The 23,095-nt window shown below is 34.9% G+C and overlaps 2 protein-coding genes across 2 annotated transcripts in view; one reads left to right on the forward strand and one right to left on the reverse strand.

Annotated features, from left to right (window-relative positions):
- Positions 1–4,162: 4,162 nt before the first annotated feature.
- On the reverse strand, positions 4,163–10,396 carry LOC103705140 (spindle/kinetochore-associated-like protein). The gene is made up of 9 exons (XM_008788764.6): positions 10,182–10,396; positions 9,957–10,081; positions 9,747–9,856; positions 9,581–9,659; positions 8,960–9,027; positions 7,087–7,192; positions 6,980–7,009; positions 6,687–6,800; positions 4,163–4,414 (listed from the first exon to the last, which is right to left on the reverse strand). Exons 1-9 carry the CDS (start codon positions 10,276–10,278, stop codon positions 4,337–4,339), a joined length of 807 nt encoding a protein of 268 aa, XP_008786986.4. The 5' UTR covers positions 10,279–10,396; the 3' UTR covers positions 4,163–4,336.
- A 2,757-nt stretch (positions 10,397–13,153) lies between these two features.
- Positions 13,154–23,095, forward strand: part of LOC103705207 (YbaK/aminoacyl-tRNA synthetase-associated domain-containing protein) — a 28,463-nt gene continuing 18,521 nt past the window's right edge. Inside the window, exon 1 of the mRNA XM_039120818.3 lies at positions 13,154–13,537. Coding sequence (XP_038976746.2) covers positions 13,235–13,537 — 303 coding nt within the window. The 5' untranslated portion in view covers positions 13,154–13,234. The remainder of the gene's footprint in view (positions 13,538–23,095) is intronic.

Consider the following 23,095-nt stretch of genomic DNA (forward strand, 5'->3'; position numbering starts at 1 on the left):
AATTTGGCTTCAGTTAATGAAGTCTCTTATGTTACTAAAGTTGGAAAGAAAAAGGTTTTAATTCGTGAATCATCCTCTATATTGTGGCATAAGCGTTTAGGACACATTTCAAGAGAGCGAATAGAAAGATTGATGAAAGTTGAGATTCTACCCTCTCTGAATTTTTTGAACTTTGACACTTGCATAAATTGCATAAGGGGAAAGCTGACTAAAACTATGAGGAAGGAATTCATTAGAAGCGATGGTCTTTTGGATCTAATTCACACCGATATTAGTGGACCGTTACCTTCTACTATATATGGGAACAAATATTTCATAACCTTTATTGATAATTTCTCGCGTTATAGTTATGTTTACTTGATTAATGATAAATCCCTCGCTCTTGAAAAATTCAAGATATTTAAAATAGAAATAGAAAAACAATGTGGGAAAAATATTAAAATTGTGAGATCTGACTGTGGTGGTGAATACTATGATAAGTATGACGAGTCTGGTCAGAATATGGATGATTTTGCAAGATTTTTACAGCAATGTGCGATAGTCCCTCAATACACAATGCCAGGAACACCTGAGCAAAATGGTGTTTCTGAAAGGCGTAATCGGACTCAAGAATATGGTCAGGAGTATGATGAGTAGAATAAATTTGTCAGAATTCTTATGGGGTGAAGCATTGAAATCTGCCATATATATTCTAAACAAGGTTCCTAGTAAAACAGTTGAGAAAACTCCTTTTGAATTGTAGACAGGTCGTAAATCCAATTTAGCCCATTTTAGAGTTTAAGGCTGCCCAGCTGAGGTTAGGATTTATAATCCTTCTAAAAAAATAGACCCCAAATCCACACCTGGTTTTTTCATTGGGTATCCAGATATATCAAAAGGCTATAACTTCTATTGTCATAATCGTGGCACCAGAATTGTTGAATCCATTACGGCAAAATTTTTGAAAAATGATGTTGGTAATAGTGAGAGTTCTGTGTTAAATAATTTTTTTGCTGAACCGGATCAAGTTGTGGTTCCAATTTCCGTTGTACAAAGAGTTATTTCTCAGCCAATTGCAACAGTTAATGAAAAACCTGAGCATCAAGAAGAACTTCACGTTCCTCCTCCAATACCAACAGAGTCATTTTCTGAACCACAAGTTAGGAGATCACAAAGGAAAGGAGGGTTTGCCTTGCCAAATGACTATATTGTCTACTCACTGGAGAGTGATTTTAATATTGGGCATAATATTGATCATATTTTTTTTAATGAAGCATTAACAAGACCTGACTCAGATAAATGGCTGAATGCCATGGAAGATGAAATGCTTTCTATGAAGAGAAATAGAATTTGGGAACTTGTTGAACTTCCACCATATGTTAAGGCCATAGGTTGCAAATGGGTTTACAAATCCAAGTTAGACTCAATAGGGGATGTTGAACGACAAAAGGCTAGACCGGTTGCCGAAAGGTTCACTCAGCGAGAGGGCATTGACTATAATGAGACTTTTTCACCAGTTTCATCCAAGGATTTCTTTAGAATTATCATGGCACTGTAGCACACTATAATTTGGAGCTTCATCAAATGGATGTTAAGACAACGTTTTTAAATGGAGATCTCTATGAAGAAGTTTACATGAGGCAACCTGAAGGTTTTGTCGTAGAGGAAAAAAAAAATTTGGTGTGTAAGTTGAACAAATCCATATATGGGCTCAAGCAAGCATCTCGATAATGATATTTGAAATTTGATGAAGTTGTGACTTCTCTTGGTTTTGTTGAAAATACAGTGGACCAATGCATTTATCTCAAGATCAGTGAGAGAAAATTCATTTTTCTTTATTTGTATGTGGATGATATTTTACTTACTAGCAGTAACCTAGGGTTGCTTCATGAGACAAAGAAAATGTTATCTGCTAATTTTGAAATGAAAGATCTTGGGGAAGCATACATACGATGCATCCTAGAGAGGTATTGAGATACAGTGTGATAGAGACCGTGGCTTGTTGGGACTTTCACAGAAGTATACATACGATGCATCCTAGAGAGGTTCAATATGCAAAACTGTGCATCCGGTGATGTACCTATAGTAAAAGAGGATAAGTTTAGCAAAGCCCAGTGTCCAAGAAATGAACTTGAAAGAGAATGTTTGAAAAACATACCCGATGCAAGTGTTGTAGGGAGCCTGATGTATGCTCAAGTTTGCACTAGACCTGACATAGCCCATGCAGTGAGCGTCCTTAGTAGATTTCAATCGAATCCAGGACAAGAGCATTGGAAAGCAACTAAGAAAGTTATGAGATATTTGAAAAAGGCCGAAGGTTATATTCTTATCTTTTAGCGTACAGATCATCTTGAGGTGGTAGGCTCCTCAGATTCTGATTTTGCGGGATGTCAAGATGATCTGAAATCAATTTCAGGCTATATTTTTATGATGGCTGGTGGTGCTATTTCTTGAAAAAGTGTTAAGCAAACTCTAGTGGCTTCTTCTACTATGTAGGCTGAATTTCTGGCATGTTATGGAGCTACAGTCCAAGCCATTTGGTTGAGAAATTTTATTTCTAGACTGAAAGTTGTTGATTCTATCTCGAGACCAATTACCATCTATTGTGATAATAGTGCAGCTGTGTTCTTTTCAAAAAATAACAAGAGTTCTGGTGGCTCTAAGTATATAAACATCAAGTACTTGGTGGTCAGAGATAAAGTTAAAGAAGGGCTGACAAAAATAGAGCATGTAAATACAGAGGCAATGATTGCAGACCCATTGACTAAAGGACTCGCACCGAAAGTCTTTAAGACACATATTGCCAATATGGGCATTGTGGAAACCTTTGATATTTTTGGTTAGTGGGAATTATTTATGTAAAAGAACTACGTTTTGACTTGATCCTCTTTATGGGGTACATAGGCAACCCATATGTTTAAGGTATAGCCTTTTCTAATAATAATAATATTTATCTTCCTATTTATAATTCTGTATTTTGTGCACAAAAATTATAATTATATTTGAGCATGCATTTCGCATATATCTTTTATTATAATATTAATTTGATCTCAAGATATAATGCATAAAGACATAATGTGAGCCTCTTTTAAGACATATGGCTTCTTTTGAAGCATTTATGAGGATCGATATGAATTAGCACACCCTTGATCACATTTTGGTGCTAAGTTCATACTACATACTACCACATTGGTTGGAGGATGGGAATCCATGTCGATAAGGATATTAGCATTTGTAGTTGTAGAGTGGTCTTACATCGATTAAATGGTGTAACAACTTCCATGTTTAATGTTGATATTCTTGTTGGACCGGATCATATATCCAAGATGATTATCATTTGAGCTATATATGTGGCCACTTTTGTAGTTTAACCCAAGAATTGTTTTCAAAACAAAGTTTTTAAATTAATGTGGCAATCCGTGTTCGCCCAAGTAGGAGAATGTTGAATAATTTCAAAATATGAGCTTACACTGATTGCGTTTTTTTGTTTAATAAGATGGGTTAGATGTATGGCTCAGAATGGTACTATGGTTAAACCTAATATGATATGTAATCATTTTGTTTTATGGGCTTTGGTGCACCTTGGATATATAGGGTTGAGTTCTATTTATTGTAGTAATTTTAGTATGTAGGTCAGGAAACCCAATTAGAGTTTTGGAGCCTTTAATAGGAAGGCTCCTTTATATTTTTTTGTATAAAGACTAAATCCCCCTCTCCTCTTCATATGATGGTTGATAGCTTGCCCCATTGACAACTATCTTTTATGAGAAGCAAAGAAGGGAAGATCCAACTGCTATTATTTCAGGTGATTGAAGAATATATTCAATATGTCTTCCGCAGATATATCTCTCAAACTTGAATAAGGTATTATTGTGATTCTAAATCTTAGCATATTATTATTTATGACTATCACACACAACATCGCTCATAGCCATGCCCAGTCTCTTGTTCTATATGCAAAAACGAAAGAACTGAGTAGGAACATGCATAACAATATCAGACGTACAATAAATAATAGAAAAAAGATACCAGATAATGTAGATGGATAAACATTTGCAAAAGAGGAAAACAACCGGTTTGGCACGAACTGCACGAAGAAAATAGTCCCTTGAAATGCCGGGTCATCCCTCATTTTGGAGATGTCATTAAGTGAATCGGTTCATTCCTTCATGACGTTATGCCATATAAAATAGAATTTATAGAAAAATAAAATTACTCACAATGTAGAGAGACCTGCAGTTACAGCACTTTTGGACAAAGATATTCAGGGGGAGATTAGCTATAGCAGATGGCAGATGCTTAGAAAATTCCAGTCGCATTAAATTGGTCTTTGAAAATTAAAAAAGTTACAACACCATCACTGACGTTTTGAAAGGGTAAACACGCGGTGATGACCAATGCGAGCCTCCTGGATACGACCAAGATGGCGAAGGACCTGTAGATCACAGTATGTACATGTAAGCAAGTTCATCGCTTCTTCCTACGGAGATACAATTATGAAACAGTTGTTAAATATGCTTTCACGGGATCTTTTCTCGTGGTTGTCAGATATTTCAAAATTCCAAGCATGATATCTAAATTTTAAGATTATTAACTTCTTAATTTATTTCTTATCTAGACAAATGACCGACACCCATCAACTGTGAAAAGTATCAGGTGGACTATTACTCAACTATTATATTTCCCCGGCACTGGAACATTCAGGCTAATAAAGTTCGTTCCAAAACGAGAAAACAGCAAACACAGGGTTCTGAGCTACATACCTACACCCACAGAAATGAAAAAACACTGAAACAGCTGAAGTTGCATCCGACGGAGATGCAAGATTGGATGTTATGGAACGGGGGACAGCCGTTTCATTCAGCAACAGCTAACTGTACTGTCTTAATCATTGGTGATGGACATGGGTGCCCAGTGAAGATCGTAGAAAGAGTGTCTCTTTGAAGGTGTATGCGTGCCACTAATCCTCAGAGATGAAATTCTGACCAATAAGATGGTACCATGGTACTGAGAAAGGGATGGGAAGTTAGGCTTTAGCTCTTTGCAGAATCTGCTACTCACGATAAAAAGCTGAATTCAAGTCGTTGTTCTACTTCGTTATTGACTGCTGCTGTTAGCAATCAGTAATAGGTCCCCAGCTGTTTGCTACCATGACTAGATACCATACATGGCTCTTAGATTTAGTTTTGGTCCAATTTTCTAGCCCCAAACCCTAGTTTATTTGTATATGCACTGAAACCTTCAACCCCATACCATAAAGTCAATATATTTCCTCACCTAAACCATAGTTCTCATAGATGGCATGACAAATTCACACCCCAAGATGTGAACAGCAGAAGTCAAAATTGCATCACTACAAACAACAATTAGTAGCACGATAATCATCTGTCTGGTAAAAATCTGAAGCATAAACATATTATGTGGATAGCATGTCCGTTGAAAAGCATCACTTTCATTAAGAATTAAAGCTTAGAGAGGGAAAAAGAATAAAAGTAAGATATAGAACAATTTAAATTCTAATAAAATTGTTTAAAAATTTAGGCCCTATTTGGCAGAGCATTTGGTGGGCTAGAAAGTACTTTCTAACCCTCTAAAAGTACTTTTGCATTGAATAGAGGTGTTTGGTAAAAAATCAAAAAGTTATTTTAGCTTTGCCAGAAAGCTAAAACAACTTCTTGAGAGAAGCTCCAAAATGGAGCTTCTTCAGAAAAATACTTTTAGCATGCGTCAAAAAGCTGTTTTGATTTATAATTTTTTTTCCTTTTTGGACCAAAATATCCATGATAAAGTATTATAATTATAGAAAATGTTCCTTTATAATTACAAAAATCTGCAGAATTTCCTAAAAGTATTATACTAATAAAATATTAATATATAATGATAATAACTATAATATTTTATACCTTTATTATTGTATTATACTATAAATATAATATTAAATTACATTATATCATAATACATTGATATATTATGTTAATATCAAATTATGTTAAATTATTATGCTATAGTACACAATATTATATTATTATACTATAATAATATTATATTACATTATAATAATATTATACTATATCATATATTTATGTATTAATATATATTATATTTTATTATATTTTGTTGTATAATACTATGCAATGTCCTTTATGATCACTTTGTCATATCAAAAGTACTTTCTCAGTTTGTTTACCAAATACATATTAAAGTTTTATAGTACTTTAGAAATATAGTTACCAAACAACAAATAGCTTTTTATAAAAGCTCTACTGCAAAAAGCTCTACTGCCAACAGTTCTGTCAAACGGGGCCTTAGTAGTAGGCATTAGCTTCTTGGATTACTTTTAAATATTCTCATGCTGTATAGTTACAGAAATTGTGATTCTGCACCGACAGAATATAGAATATGTATAAAATCCGTAACAGCATAATGTGTATAAAAGGACTATCATTAAAACTCTGGGACAAGCTAGGATCTCCAACTAGGTCAGCTAATTGTTTGATCTATAGCCCTGACCTATATAAATTCAAGGCAGGCTCCAATTTTGGATTTGCTCATCCAAACCAGGCCCATCTACAGCCTTACCCTCAAATCCACAATAACTCAGACAAAGGAGAAATTCTGAAAGGCAGTATCCTAGGGTTCTTCAATATGATTAATGAGAGAATTTTCGGGAAAGACACCATCCAAAAGTTGAAAGTTGAAGCACTTACTGTCAGAATTGCCTTCCCTGTGTTATCGAGTTTCAGTCCTGGCCCATTTATATCTGTTTCAAGGAAAAAGTACTTGCCTTTCACTGCTTCAGCCATTGCAATGTCTCTTAGTTCCTGTTGTCATTGAACACAGGATTTTACTTTTAAAAAATAAAAAAAATGACAATTGCTAGGTCATGCCTATTTATTAAGGCCATCTGGCATATACATTTATATTTGTACTTGCTTGGATGCATGCATGTATACATGTAAGACACAAAAGAAGTGTTGAAGCTGAAAATAAATTTACTCACTAAAGCCCTTTCCCAAGTGTCTTCCGCTAACTGCATGAACATATAATAATTAAGATCAGGGGTCAAAAACACAGAGTTGGTAAATAAATGAAAATGCTAACTCTAACCTTCTTCTTGGGGCATGCAATGAGTTGAGCATTTGCATCCGCATATGTAGCTATCTCGTTGATAGCAATGTTGACCTTATCTAGTGTGAGCCTCCCTCTCATATAACTGCAAGGTCAAGAGCAGAAGATGGAGTTGGGTGCGTGACTGATGAGAGATTATATTGTTCACATTAGAAAATAGTTATGTTGAGATAATACTATATTATACAAAATTATATTGTTCACATTGGAATATAGTTATTTTGAGATAATACTTCAACTCCAATTTATAGTTCAGCTTTTGCCTACTACCTGTTCATAGTAGTACATAAGAAGAGATAGATTATGGAGTGTAGTTAACAAAGTTTAGACAAGGGACTACCATGAAGACAAATCTTCTATATGAACAAAGATTCAAGGTTAGCCCTTTGATGCTTCCAATGCCATTATTTTGTACTAGTGCATGTTCTAAACTTTACACAAGCTTACATGCAAATGTTTAATCTCAAAAAGCTAAGAAATCCTAGTTGCAAGGGAACTTGCTTCCCACTCTCATCACTACCCCTTACTCCCCAAAATGTATTTTTTTCTGGAACTGATGCAATCTCGCTCAAAAATACATTTGATATTATCTAAGAGTAACAAGTTATCAATACTGAAAAGGCTAGCAGGAAGAGGATTCAATGACTTACAAAAGAGATGCTAAGATCATTCCATTCCCTCCCCACCAGTTTCCTCCATTTAATTTCAATTCCACTTTAACAAGGTAAGACAGGAAACAAGTACAAAATATAGCTTGTTATATGAGTGAGGAGAGAGGAGACGAGTTGGCAAGATGATAATATTTTTTTTAATAAGAAAAATAAAGAAAAGATAGAAAACAGAGAAGATAAAAGGGGCATTCCTCACATGAACAAGAGATAGGGAGAGAGGGGGGGGGGGGGGGGGGGGGGGGGGGGGGATCATTCTAAAAAAGAAAAGAAAAAGCATAACTACCTTGAGACCCAAAACACCAACTTTGGGACTTACCTGATTCAACTTACAATCAACATAATATGGGATAAGTACTACTTTGAGACATAACATAGACATTTAAAATGTAGTAAGAAATAACTTTCTGTGATAAATGATGGATGTATGTATTAATTAATTCACCAATCATGATCTGTGCTATATTAAAAAGAACAGACTGAGTATTTTCGTCGGTTAATTTATTTTAACCAAATTCTCATTATTTTTAAGTAAAATCCCATTCAAAGGACAAAGAATTAATGGCATAACAGTTGAAATCTTAGAAAATCATGTTCGGTTTCTGAACTACCTGTACTATGTTTAACTGATGTTCTCTCTTTCCAAACTCTATCTTCTCAGACTCATCTGCATTGGCAATGTATCTCATCTTATATTTCTAAATATGCAATTGCGCATGCACATGTACTAGTATAAGTAATGGTTGTATGGTGAACTAAATCCGTATCATATTTGGATTTAATTTGGGTGCAGCGTCCACTGAAATTAATTGAGAAACTAAAACCTTTAATTTTTGTTACCTTATGCCATGATGATCATTTATGTGCAGCAATCATCTCCAAAGTTCTCTCAGAACACATCCTTCACTTGTCTCAACAAATAAGACTTGTTCCATTAATTTAGTTAGTGAATACAGAATGTCAAATTGGCAAGCTAGAGCCAATATCTTACAAACAATGAGATTTGAGATTGAATATCTAAATATACATGCACATTGATTCACTCACTAGATGCCGATTTTCAAATTAAATTAGCATCTATGTAGACATTTATGCAACTGCTTATAGGCTTCATACGCAATTTGCAATTGGCATAATAGCTGAAGTGAAACTGAAAGTAAATCTGAAAAGGGTTATGGGCATACGATGACAATGAATCAAGCTCCTCGGCAATTATATACCAACGGGGTGCAGGAGATCGACCCTTCTTCTCCTGCAAAAAAAAATACATCTACTAGATAAATGAGGGCACAATTTTAGCACACCACAACCCAAAGTGAAGCAAGCATGCTAGTAGTGGCTCAAGAAGCAGGTGCGTATTTGGAGGCCTTCTACCATGATCAATGGCTTGAAGGTCTCCAATCGACATACTTATTTCCTATTCACCACGTTCTTATCAGATAGCTCCAGCAAGCCAAGCAAGTATCTTCAGAAGATTTACTCTTGCCATGTCTACGACCTTAAGTATTTTAACAATCTCCATTCCTCATGATCTCATGAATATTTGTTGATCTATGCACCCTTCTTTATATCTAGCATCATAATCCTCTCTAATCTGCTTTGGTGTTTTGCATTAATCCATAAATTCAATAATTGTTAGTGAATTAGATGATTTTAGATTCAAGAATCATGCACATCCTCCAAAAGTCATAATGTGATTTTAAGTACTTCTCACATTGATTCATGTTCCATATACTAGAATTGCAGCCTAAACAATCTGAAAGTGATGATGAATCCTGCACCAGCTATAGGCCGGGCATTCTTACCTTGGGCACCACAGCTGGCTCTTCCTTGACCTTAGAATGCACAAACAAGAAATCAGAGCCGAGCGCATCTGGAATCAAACTGAAACCAAAATGTAAGTAAGACCACTTCCAAGCATCCAAAATCTAAAACCTAATTACAAACTGAAATATTCTCAGCAGCAATAACCTCGAATGGGTCTGATCCGAATGGCCTATGCTCTCGTACATGCCAGAGGGCATGTGAGCGAGCATGTGCTGCAGCTTCCGCTGCTGTCGCTGGGATAACTCAATGAGTTTCTGTGTCGAACACAGAGATCAAATCAACTTTTTCAGTACCGAACAAGAATTTGCAAAGATAAATTGTAGAGAGGGATATGGATATAAAGGAAGGACAAACTTTGGCCTTGGGGATTGCATTTCTCTCCTCTTGCAATCGGTCCTTGATGGCCTGGATCTGAGACTCCATAGTCTTCAGGGTCGTATCCACGGCAGAGAGATCCGACATGCTGGTGGCCGGATAAACTAAAAGATTGCGATTGTGATGTTAGGGTTTCATTCCGCTATTACGTGGTCAAACAAGAAACGGATCGAGGGCGAGAAGAAATAGCGAAAGAAATATTACTGTTGCGGGCGATGACGAGCTCCTGGAGCTCAACGATGCGGGTGTTGAAGGAGGAGATGAGACCGTCAAGGGAAGAGCCCGCTTCCTTCAGATCCATGCCGTCTCCTCTCTCGCTGGTTTATTTTCTTGTTCTCTACTCTTCCCTTCTTCCTCACTCGTTTTCGCTCTCGCCCAGTCGCGGCTCAGGTTTCTTTGTTTTTGGCCTACGGTGCATACTTTCCCGACTTTCTTTTTGCTATGATGCTTTCCCAACTTTAAATCATGGTGTCTTGGCGGGAAAGTTGTGGCCGGCCGTGGTTCCTTTAACTTTGTCCTTTTGATTTATCAAATAATTTTAGCCTTTTTCTTTTGAATATAACCACTGCTTGTCTAACTTTCCTATCCCTCTCATTTTACAGGAGACATGGATGATTGGAACTAAGAAGTATGCCGCATGCTATAATATTCATTGTAGGTTACAATTAGGGAGATTGAAAGTTGAAAAGTTCTACTGAGTTTGAAAAACTAAAAAAAAAATGTTGCAGGCTTGCATCTACCAATAATTGTTGTAATCAATTTAGTAAAAATTGAAATTATTTATCAACCTATTCTATGATATTGATCCAAGTCAAATTCAAATAGTTGGAATTGGTTTTAATTATTATGATCATGACATGTTGCAGCGGGCTTGGATCCTCTACATTACATTATTTCTATAGGAAAGAACATTACGCAGTTACATTGATACCAAATCATAAGGTATTAGATAGGGTTTTGAGAAACCTCAGTTAAACTAGCACATTGAATAAATCGGCGGAAAAAAGAAATTACCGACAAACACGACCCACTAATGTCCTTCATTATCTCTATCATCCCCTTTTCTCCTCCTATCAAACTTCGGGCCTCCATCTCTGCCTTTCTAACATTTTGACATTCGTGGCCTATGTAACATGGCATCAATTTAATTGTGTAATAGTTTCTCTGAGACAAGTAGTGTAACAAAGACGATCTGAACCTATATCACTGTACCAAAAATTGGCGTGTTGCCTCGGTAATAAAGTGAGTTTATGAAGATTTTAATATATTACACGGTCCCAAATGATTTTGGGTTTTGATATGAATTATTCGAACATAATCTCGCATGATACATCATATTGAATAAGTTGTTTGATTTTCTCTCCTATAAGTGGAGTAAGGTTTTACATAATGTATTATGTCAACCCCAATGAAACCATTATTGATAGCTATTATCTACCTCTAAAGATAAAATCTCAATTTTTCCATGCTTAAAATAGTTATTGTTAGGATGGCTATTATAGTGCAATTATAATGGAAAATAATAGAAAACAATGAGAAAATATCAGCATTTCTAATTCACTTTATCATCGACTAAAAAATATTGTTAGACCATAAACTCACTTATAGAAGAAAATTTGATTGCGAAAAAAAATCTAAATTTGAAAAAAAAATATTTAGATAAAGGTGCAAATAAAAATTACGATCATTATTTATGTCACTACAAATATGTTATAATATCAAATAACATACTATAACATCTATTTATTATCTTTCTGTATTATTGTATGTACAATGTAATGGAAAGATACTTAAAACACCGTAAGGGATATAACCCATTATCTAAAACTTTAAAAGGAGTATTTTGCAACTCAAGTTTTCTTTTTCTTTCATTTGATTTCATCCATATTTCTCTCTTTATTTGTTGTTTTGGACTTTATTATATTCTCTTTCTCTCTCTCCCTCCCTCTCTCTTTAGAGGGAAATGGGGAGGGGGATAGGGCATGGTTTAATAGTAAATATGACTTTTCAGCATAACATATATAAGTATTTAGGTTTTTTTTTAACACTTGAATTTATTTAATTTATAATTTGATTAATATTAGAAAAAATCAATATTGTTATAGTAGTACTAAAGTTCAAGTACAAAAACCGACCTAGCACCAAAGAAATTAAACTTGATTCAAGAATAATGACAGGAAAAGGAAAAGAATTAAGGGCACAAATTAATCCTATATAATTTTTTCAAAAATATATTTTTCATTCAAAGATAGCTCAAAGAAAAAGAAAGTTAAAAAAACATGTTAGTTTAAAAAATTAAAAATGGTCTCAATATATTTATCTCTGGAGAAATTTAATATTTTTGAAATCCAATGGAATAAGGGATGTCGCAACTGTTGTTTTCTCATTCGTATAAGAAAATAAGACCGAGATAGCAATGAGACTTTGAAACCCATTCACATGGAGAAAGAAAAATAAAAAAAAAAGGAGGAGAAAATGAATAAAAAGAAAGAAAGAAAAAAAAGCAGAAAAAGAAAGAAAAGGGAGGAAGATAGAAAACAAAGGAAAGAAGGAAAGAAAGAAAAAAAAAGAGAGGGAAAAAATAAAAAGAAAAATAAATAAGGAGAAAAGAAAGAAAGGAATGAATGAAAGAAAAGAAAAAAAAGAAGAAAAAAAAAAAAGGGAGAAAGATAAAAGGTATCTACTACCATACTCGACCAAGTGGCACTACGACTGGATGGGACATCTAAGCATTCCGTTTCATAGAATTTAAAATTTTAGGAGAATCAAAACTTTCTAGGTAAATGCTGTTGTATTTCAAGCAGGTTTTTGACAATAATAATATTTTTTTTACTTAAAAACCCATTGCAGAACCAAGTATGCCGTTATAATGCATGTAACGGCGGTCATGTGTCTTGTCATCCCTTTGACTTGATTTGTGAATACAATAATAAATTGTATAGCGATTATTCTGTTATTTCTTTCCCTGAGGTGCTGCCTTTGGCTTTAACAAGTATTGCTTTTGAGAAGGATTGTCCAACTATTGTTTAAATTTAGAAAATAATATATTAGTTTTGAGGTCCACACATTTACTTTGATGGCCATTTACCAGCACGATGGTCAGACTACAGCCTTGATCCCAATAACGGTCGTTTCTTAGAGACCATAAACATAACGGCCCTCTCAAAACCATCGAAGTGACATAACTCTTTAATTAATACTGATGTTTTGGGTGAGACCACAGAGAGGGGGCGACGAAAAAGATCAAAGCCACCGTCATGGATTCGCTGGGGGAGCTGGAGGCGGCGCAGAGCCGCATCCTCCAACGCATAACAGAACTGGAGATCTCCCTCCAGACCGAGCGAGTGTCCTCTCTCTCCATCTCTCCCCATTCCGATGCCGCTGCTGGCAGCGGCGGCGAGACCACGGAGGCGCGCCTCGCGGCCATGTTGCGGGCCCGCGGCGTCCAGGACTTCCAGTTCAAGCGAGTGCCTCTCGATTACTACGAGAGGAGCTTGGAGGCCAGGAGAGAGATCCTCGACGCCCCTTCTGTCCACCATCTCTGCAAGAGCATCGTCATGGTACTCACTTTTCTCACCATCATTAAATTCTCTTCATTGGCATTTCATCAAACAGCTCTCGTTCAATATGTGATTGGTCGAAACGCTTTGTTTTTGAATATTTTTTACGGATCAGTAAGAAGGAAAACGGAGTAAATTTATGAAAGCAAAAGATTTACATTACCAGAAACTGAACGACATTTGTTCTTCGCGTCTACTTAGGGTAGCAACGGTTAGAGATAAGGTGACAATAGCCCATACGGTCCTCAAACACGCCCTCTGGCGTTCTCGACATCCACCCCCTTTTCCACTCCTCCAGATTTGACCCAAGGTGCAATGGAGAGAGGGAGGGGTGGCTGATGAGTGGCTTAGACATTAAGTTAAATGAGTCAGGTACTGTCGTAGTGGTTAGCTTACTTTTTGTGAATCCAGTCTACCTGGTTAGCCTGAAAATAGGTCATCCCACGCTGTAGGCATCTTCTTGGCTTTGGCAATTGCCCATTTGCTTGCTGAAGGCTGAGCCACCTATATAAGTCACCCAGCCCAAAATGTAGTGTTCAAGGGCCCTCCTCACCTAAGGCAGCCACCTAGGTTGGCGCCTCAACCATTTTTCAGAACAGCTCTTCATTGGAATTAATGAATCTGCAGATCTATAAAAGGTTGCAACATAAGTATTTACAAGATTTGGTAACTTGATATTAATCACTAATAGGTGTAGTTTTTTAATATAAAAATGGACTTTTTTTATATAATGCACAACATAATGGATACAAAAATGATGGTAACGCTGTTATGCCCCTTTAAAGAATCCAAGTAAAAGGATAACATGAAGTTACAAACTCTAATACTATTATTATGTCATGACTGTAATTATGAAGCAGCCTTAGAATCCTCTGACTTCTGTATATGATGTGGTCGTGTTATCTAACTTTTTGAGAATGAAGAATATACACATACACACTTGTTCATCAAATAAAATGAATATTGTAATTGTTATATAAGAACCCAACAGGCATGTTGCAAAGATAGATGTTCTTTGTGCATGTCAATGGGCAATCTGTGGGCTCCTCCACCGTTGATTTATAAAATATTTGGCTAGGTCTCTTCATAAACTTGGATATGCTAGTTATGAGCTTGGTACTTTGACAACCGTACCCCGAAAGAACCAAACCAACTAGAGGAAGTGTATGAGGAGCTCTGCGAACCCTCTATCTTTTTTATACTTCTTGCTCCTTGATGACCCAAAGATTGATTCATAGATTGATTTTGATGATCACAAAACCTTGAAGTATAGATACTAATGTTTATGTTGCAAGGAGAAAGATATTTATTTTGCAAGGAACATAGCAAGTTGGAAGAACACAAGAAGGCCTCCAAAGCTCTCAAGTTGGAAGAAAGCTACAATTTATTGGCCCAAAGTTTAAAGTTCAAAGGATTCAAATTGGAGGAGTAAAATCAAAAGAAAAATTCAAAAGAACAGTCTTCGAGTCGACTCCGGAGAAGTATGAGTCGACTCCGGAGAAGTATGAGTCGACTCCTAGGAGTCACAGGCAGAAAAGTCAGAGAGCAGTTTTCGGGTCTGAGATTCGAGTCGACTCCAGTGGAACGCGAGTCGACTCCGATGGTTGGTAGGTTGACTCCAAAGAAAGCAAGAGTCGACTCTCAGCGGAACACAAAGAAAAAGTCAGAGAGCATTTTTGGGACTCTGAGATTCGAGTCGACTCCCGCATTGCACGAGTCGACTCCGAGACTCCGCGACCATCAACAGACAGAAAACCAAGTTACTGCCTCTGAGATTCGAGTCGACTCCTAGACACCGCAACCCAAAGACAGAAGACGGTATTTTCGTCTCTGAGAGGCGAGTCGATTCCAAGACAGTTCGAGTCGACTCCAAGGCAGCGCGACCCCAAAAATGCAGAGGATCAGTTTTCGGGCTCTGAGAGCCGAGTCGACTCCAAGAGAATCCGAGTCGACTCGAGGAAGAAAATCAGAAAGTATGTCCTCTGGATTCATGGGATGAGCCGACTCCGAAGATGCCAAGTCAGCTCCAGATGTTGGCGAGTCGACTCCGGGTTAAGTCGAGTCGACTCCCAGTCAAGGCATGCACTTTAATTCAAATTTGGAACAGTGGCCGAGTCGTCTCCAGTAAAGCACGAGCCGACTCCTGCAACAGGTGAGTCGACTCCTGATCGCGCGAGTCGACTCCGATCCCAACGGTAATATTGTCAGGAAGTGCAGACTGTGTCCAACGGCTCTATTTTTGTCTCTAACGGCTATATTCTTGTTTCCACGCCATCTAAAGCTATAAAAACAAGAAGAGAGCTAGGGGAGAACCGATGGAAGTGGGAGAGAACATTTAGGAAAAAGATTCCAAAGAGATTACACGGAAAATCTCCCATAAGCACAAAAGGGCCATTCAAAGGAAAATAGAGAGAAGAAGAGCATCCAAGTGAATCCCAAAGCTTCCTCTCCATCCGTGTGCTGCCTCGGTGATCTTCTACTTTGGGCAAAATCAGAAGAGGGTCAAGTAAAGAAGAAGCCGAGTTCCTCTATCTATAAATCTGTTTGAGGGCTTCTTCCCTTTACTTGTTTATATTTGCTATATTCGCTTATTTGAGAAGCTTGTACTTGATTTAAACTCTTGCTCTAAATATCTTGTAACTTGATTCAATCAAGAGATTGAATCAAGGGGTTAAGGTTTGTTGGTGAGCCAAAGGGAAAAACCAACGTTGTAAGGTTGTGGTTGGTGAGCCTTTGGGAAAACCAACTGGGTTGATTGTGAACCCGGAAAACAATCGTTGTAAGGTTGTGGTTGGTGAGCCTCTGGAAAAACCAACTGGGTTGGATTGTGAGCCCGTGAAAACAATCGGGTGGTTCTAGTCGGTGAGCCTGGAAAAACCGACCGAGTTCGTTGTGACCTCGTAAAACAACAAGTTGGGTTGTGAGCTTGTAAAACAACCGGCTGTAATCTGTAGGATTATAGTAAAATTTCCAAGAGGTCTTGGGGAGTGGATGTAGGTGCTGGGGTGCACCGAACCACTATATGTTTGTTGTGTTTGTGATGCTTTTTGTCATTGTCTATCTTGCTCACTTACTTACCTAGATAAATTGCATGCTTAACTCTTATCCGCGCATCCTTTAGTTGCAAGCATATTAAATTTACTTAATCAAGTCTCATTCGATAAATCAACCTATTGCTAAGTTTAAATTCCACTGTGCAACTATACAACTTAGCATAATTAATTGAAAAGTGTTAGAAGTGGCTTAAAAGTTTTATAAAACCCAATTCACCCCCCCTCTTGGGTTGTATCTACTGGGCAACAAGTGGTATCAGAGCAGGTGCTTTAAGATTAATTATTGATCTCACGATCAAGAGCCAAAGATCATGACAACTCAAATAGATAGTTTTCTAGGAGAAGGACAGTTAATTGATAGGCCTCCACTGTTTAATGGCATAGACTACACATATTGGAAAGCACGCATGCGCATTTTTATTCAATCACAAAACTATTATTTATGGAAAATCATAATAAATGACCTTCATACACTCTCTAAAACTATTAATGAAAAGGACTTAGCACAATTGAATGCTAATGCTATGAACATATTATATTGTGCTATTCATGAAACGAAGTTTAATGAAATTTCTGCATGCTTATCTGCTAAGGAGATCTGGGATACTTTAGAAACTATTTATGATAAATCTCAGATTAGCTTACATGTGCTTCAATTGCGTACTAACAATGAGATTGCAGAATCCTCCACAGTAGCCGAGTCGACTCCCAGTTCGTCCGAGTCGACTCCTAGAGAAGAACAGTCTGAAAGGCAGAGACACAGTCTTGAAGACCCTGTGAACGAGTCGACTCCAAGTAGTTCCGAGTCGACTCCCAAGCTAGCCGAGTCGACTCCAATAAGGTCCGAGTCGACTCCGAGGCAAATCAGCTTCCTAAAGACAAGGAAAAAGAGGAAGCAAGAAGAAAGGAAGAAAGAGATAAAAAGGAAGAAAGCCTTGACCAAGAAAGAGTCAAGCCAAAAAATAAAGGTTAGGAGCAACAATGATGATATTAGCTCCAAGAAACTACAAGAGGTAACTGACTTGTGCTTTATGGCACAAGAAGACAAGGTAAAATCTGAATCTACTCTTACCTCAAATGATTTTCAAGAAGAATTCTCTTATGATGAATTATTAAATGCTTTTCATGAGTTGTATAGTGAATGTAGAAAATTAACTGTAAAGAATAAAAATCTTAAGAAACTAAATTCTGAAAATGAAAGCTTAAGGTCATTTTCAGAAGAATTGATTCAGAAAAATCATAGCTTAATTAAAGAAAATCAAAACTTACGCGAAGAAATTAATCAATTAAAATCTTGCATTAACAAATTCACCGTAAGCTCAGAAAGATTAAAAATGATGTTTGAAAGCCAACATGCTGATTTTGATAAATCAAAATTTAGCTTGACTCCTTCACTTAGCCATAAATCTCTAGAGAAAAAGGTTATCAATTTACCAAGCAAACCATTAAATAAGATAACTTATTTCAAAAATGAAAAGGATGGGAATAACAACTTTACCTATCGTTCTAGTATAATTAAATCAAATGGTAAAGTTATTACTATTAAACAGATATGGGTTCCAAAAGGAACCATATGTCCTAACTCTCAAGGACTCAAGCAAGCTTGGGTACCCAAAATGAGAAAATGAGGATGGACACATAGGTGTACCAAGGTACCCATGGAACATAAAGAAACTTAAAAAGTTATTAACAAAAAAATAATAATGAAATCAGTAATTCTCGCATCCTCTCATACTGAAATTGTTTTATTAGTTGATTAAAACACATCTTGCAAGTATTAATCATTCTTTTCTTGTGATATAAGTGATATTTCTGATATGAAAAGAAAATATATCCAAATCACTCCATCTTTCTAGATTATGCTTTACTTATAGATGGATAATTTGGTAAATCAATTCTCCTAAGAATAACTCAATGAATTCTCTATATGCTTGACTGAGAGTTTTTATCCATGGCATTATTGTTCCTTGATCATAGATATGAAAATGTGTACTTGGTATATCTTTGAATATATGCATTATAAATACTATGATCAAAGAATTCTTTTTGGCATATAAAATTAACTTATGCTAGTATGGACCTAATCTCAAAAGATCTTGTCATTGGTTTACTTAGAATATCTTCTGCAAGGTCAAAGTTTACTATGCATGTTAACTAAGGAAACAAACAAGAATCAATTTCTAAATCTAAAGATGTTGTTTCCATCACTAAGTTTTCACAAGCTTACATTGGATTTGTTTTTGGCAAGTAAAATTAAAGTATTTTCTGCATTTGCTAAATCTTGTGAAAGGGATCAAATGAAAAAGGTTTGCAAACTATGAAAGTAAAAGAAGTATCATGGCATAGTGTTGAAAACCAATTTTGTATTAAGTTGTGCACAGAAAATAATATTGAATACAATTATTTCTGCACCAAAGAACACCATAAGTAAAATAGGGTTAATAGAATCCTTGAAGAAATGAAAAAGGCAATGTTGTACGATAGTCATTTAAAAGCTATCATCATTGCTTGTCATATATATGGTTTCTATTAGGTCTATATTTGATGAAAACTCCATTTGATCTTCTGAAAAATAGAAAATGAACTACTGCATATCTTTCATATTTTTCAGTCGTACACGTTATACCTGATATATTCTTATGAAAATAATGCCAAATCTGATAAAGATATTTCTATCCTTGGATATCATTCATCAAGCAATGCATATAGAATATTCAATAAAAAGATTCTAGTTAAAGAAATATCAATTCAGTTTATTCTTTATGAGACTAATGATTCATTATCAAGATACTAAAATCAAATTATATATGGATATGTTTAATCTTTTACATATGACAATCTGAAAACTTGTTAATAATTAGAACCAAATTGAGTTTTCAAAAATACACTTAATGAAGAAAAATTGGTGACTACTAAAAGATTCAATCAAGAAAAGATGAATTAGATCTTGATGAAATTCTTGCATGATTAGAAGTAAAGATCACCATTATCATTTGCTTGCTTTATGAGCTTTATATTCTGTCAAATGAATGTGTAGAATATACGTCTATGTGGTTATTTCATTTAAAAAAAAATCTATATAAAATAACCACGTTATTTGAAAACACTCATTACTAATATGATAAAGCAATATGTGATTTGGAACAAGCATCAAAAGCATGATAGAATAATTATTTCATCAAACACCTAATAGACCAGATTGTGTGATCATTATGTGCCCTTATGCAAGACTTCAATCTAACTCTAATGAATCATAATTTATTGATAACAAATGAATCATAATCTGAATTTTGATAGAAACAATTGTTTAAGGCAATTTGATCAAAACTTAGCTAGCATGCCTTATTGATAATTATCTTAAGCAAATAGAATCTAAGCTAAATTGATGTTGAAAATAAGAAATTAATTTGACCTTGATGAATCTTCCTATTGCCTCACATGCTTGTCCTTGAACCATCTTGGTTAATGAAACTATCTCTTTAGTTCAAGTGATATATGCTTGCTTATATTTAGGCAATCTCTTGAGTAAAGTTACTCAATATTCAACTATTGTCTTATCTTATATTGAGTCATCTAGTTAGAAAAGTGTTAGATGAATGGTTTGTATATTAAATAAACTAAAGACTTTCCTTCAAGAAAGAAAAGGAGTTTGTTAATAATGCAGAATCCTTGAGCAAGAAAATGAGTGAATTCAACTTGAAGGACACCTCCACATAAGATACAACAAACATTCACATGCAAACAAGAGAGAGGATTTTCTTCAGCCAAAAGTTCACACGTAAGAAATCTAGTAGATATTTGCTGAAGAATGCAGAATGAATTGGTAATTCTAGATACTTCTCTCATAAATTAATTGAGCAAAGTCAATAACTTAAATCCTATTATGGCATGATTAAGGTCTTTAATTATTAATTTTTGATATCATGTCTCTATATATATTGATTGACTTATGCTCTTAGAAATTGTTTCATGGTTTGCACAAACTAAAATATATCTTTGACTATATCATAACCATGAAATACACAAGTATATGCTTAAAATTTTGATGTAAAATAACTTGTGAGAAGTTATGAATCCATGAGCATAATGAAAATGTTGTTTGCATGATATACATCTATATGATACATAAGATTATTTCTTTATTCTGCTCTTTCATGTAAATTACTTGGGAATAACAAAAAGAGAGAGAGATAAAGAAAAGAAAGTGGACATTATTCAAGAGATGAAAAATCTAAGCAAGGCAAGTACTCCAATCTTAAGGAAAAGCAAAACAAACATAATATATTCGGCACACTTATGAGACTTGGGTGAGCACTCTTTTGGAAGGGATAAAATCCATAATTAATTACACTTAAACAGGGAGAGTTTGAAGTAACCATTTTAAACTTTCTATATTGCTCATCATAGGGATGGTGCCAATGGGGAGGCTAGTGGTAGTACCCGGCACTATTTGACCCAACTATTCGGTGTAGGGCATATTAGGGACGGCACAAGAGGGAGGCTAGTGATAGTACCTCGTGCCCCTTCCCAACTCCACCGGATAGGGAGTAAATAGAGTATAGAGCATAAGAAAGTAAAAAATGAAAGACAAAGTAAATGAAAGTATATAAGAAGAATCAAGTCATCTTTTTTTATCACTTGAAAACATAATTTAAGGATGAAATCAATGCAAGATTATATTTAAATAGGGGGAGTTTATTTGAAAAGAATTGATTTTGATCCTTGACATGCGTGTTCTTATTATTTTAATGCATGACTTAACACATAACATATTTTGCATGTGGCCTGATGTTCTGAATTATGAATTCCCAATATTTTGTAATGTTCCATGATTGAATGTTTGAAGTACTATATGAAGTTATTTTTATTTTATTTCAGATTTGTCATTCACAATCATCTCTAAAATCTGAAAGTAGAATAAAATTTGTAAAAAAAAAAAGGGGAAGAGAAGGATATATCTATTTAGGAAAAATGAATTGATTTTGTTTCATCTTTCAACATGCCTAATTTTAGTATATAATGTTCTAATTCACACCAAAATTCAACATAAATACAAATATTCTGAATATGCTCTTATATGTTTGAAATATGTGTTTTCAATCGTAATGATTTAAGATGAGCTACAATGTGGAAGATACATATCTCAAATTATGATTTTGAAAGCCTCTATTGAAAATCCTTATGTAATTCAGAATCTGATTTTATATAAAAGCTTGAACTCAATATGATTTTTAAATAAATTCTTAATGTAAGAAAAACAGAATTAATTTTGATGCCTTGGTTGATTGCTCCGATACGCATCAGAAACATATCATTTCTTATCTTCAAAGTATACTAATATTGGTTCAAATGATGTGTCTTTCGATGATCTTGATTGCAAACAAAAATTTCTAAATATATGATTTTATTTTGATATTAAAAGGATTTATTGTGTTTCATGTATACATTGCTGAAAAACTATGATTAAAAAATTGAGTTCTATAAATATATATACCTCAATGATCATCTATATGTTTTTCTCCCCTACATTATTAAAAACTTCCATCAATAGAGTGAATGATCTTAAAACTAGAAATATTTCAGCTCACTCAAATGATTCTAAAAGAAAGAAAATGTAAATGCGGTTGAAAGAAACTAAGCTTCAAATGAATCATTTTCTGATTGATATTTCTATACATTTTCTCTAAGATTAAGAGAAAACATAACTTGTTCGTAAAGGATTAGAAAGAGTAATTACTACAAATTTTGGAATAATACTAGATTACTCTACATTCTCGATATTACAGGATTTCAGTGTTATTCACGTTTATCACTATAATCTGAAATTCAACAATTTAAAATGATTAAAGAAGAATGCATCTTTTGAGGGGGAGCTTTAGATATTCAGTATCCTATCCCAAAGACACTTTATTTTGATGCATGCTTTGAATTTTATGGATTGATTTTGATGAATCTCCTTATATTGCAAAACATGCTTTAATTACCTTGAGATGAGTTCTATAAAGGTTGTCTTATCTCAAACCTTGAGTCTTATGAAAATAAGCTGAAACTTATAGAAAATATATTTTTGAGATTGACAATTTTGTTGAACATTATCTTAGGATTCTAAACTCTTAAATGGAATGATCAATTGAGGGGGAGAAAGAAAATTTCAGAAGGAGAGGTCTTATGGAACTTAATTACATGAATCTATAGGAGAGGGAAAGAATACTAAATGAAAAGTGATCCTAATACTCTCCAATATGTATCATCTGAAATTTAAATCTGAAAATCTTTATGATACACCTTGAGGCGTGTTATTTGGTTAGTATATCTTATGCATCACTCATGAACCAAATTACAAATCTTAAGAGCCTCTAATTTAATAAAACAGGGGGAGAACAATGTATTAAATTTTCTTGAGTATCTCTTAGAAAATCTATTTTGAACCTCACTAATGAGTTTTAATTGGCTTGCTCTTTAGAACTTCTATTTTGTGCCAATTCATTATTTTATGTATCAAATT

Source organism: Phoenix dactylifera, chromosome 3, assembly GCF_051530095.1.
Source record: "Phoenix dactylifera cultivar Ajwa chromosome 3, Ajwa_hap1_PhDact_Kaust_v1.1, whole genome shotgun sequence".
NCBI classification, from domain to species: Eukaryota; Viridiplantae; Streptophyta; class Magnoliopsida; order Arecales; family Arecaceae; genus Phoenix; species Phoenix dactylifera.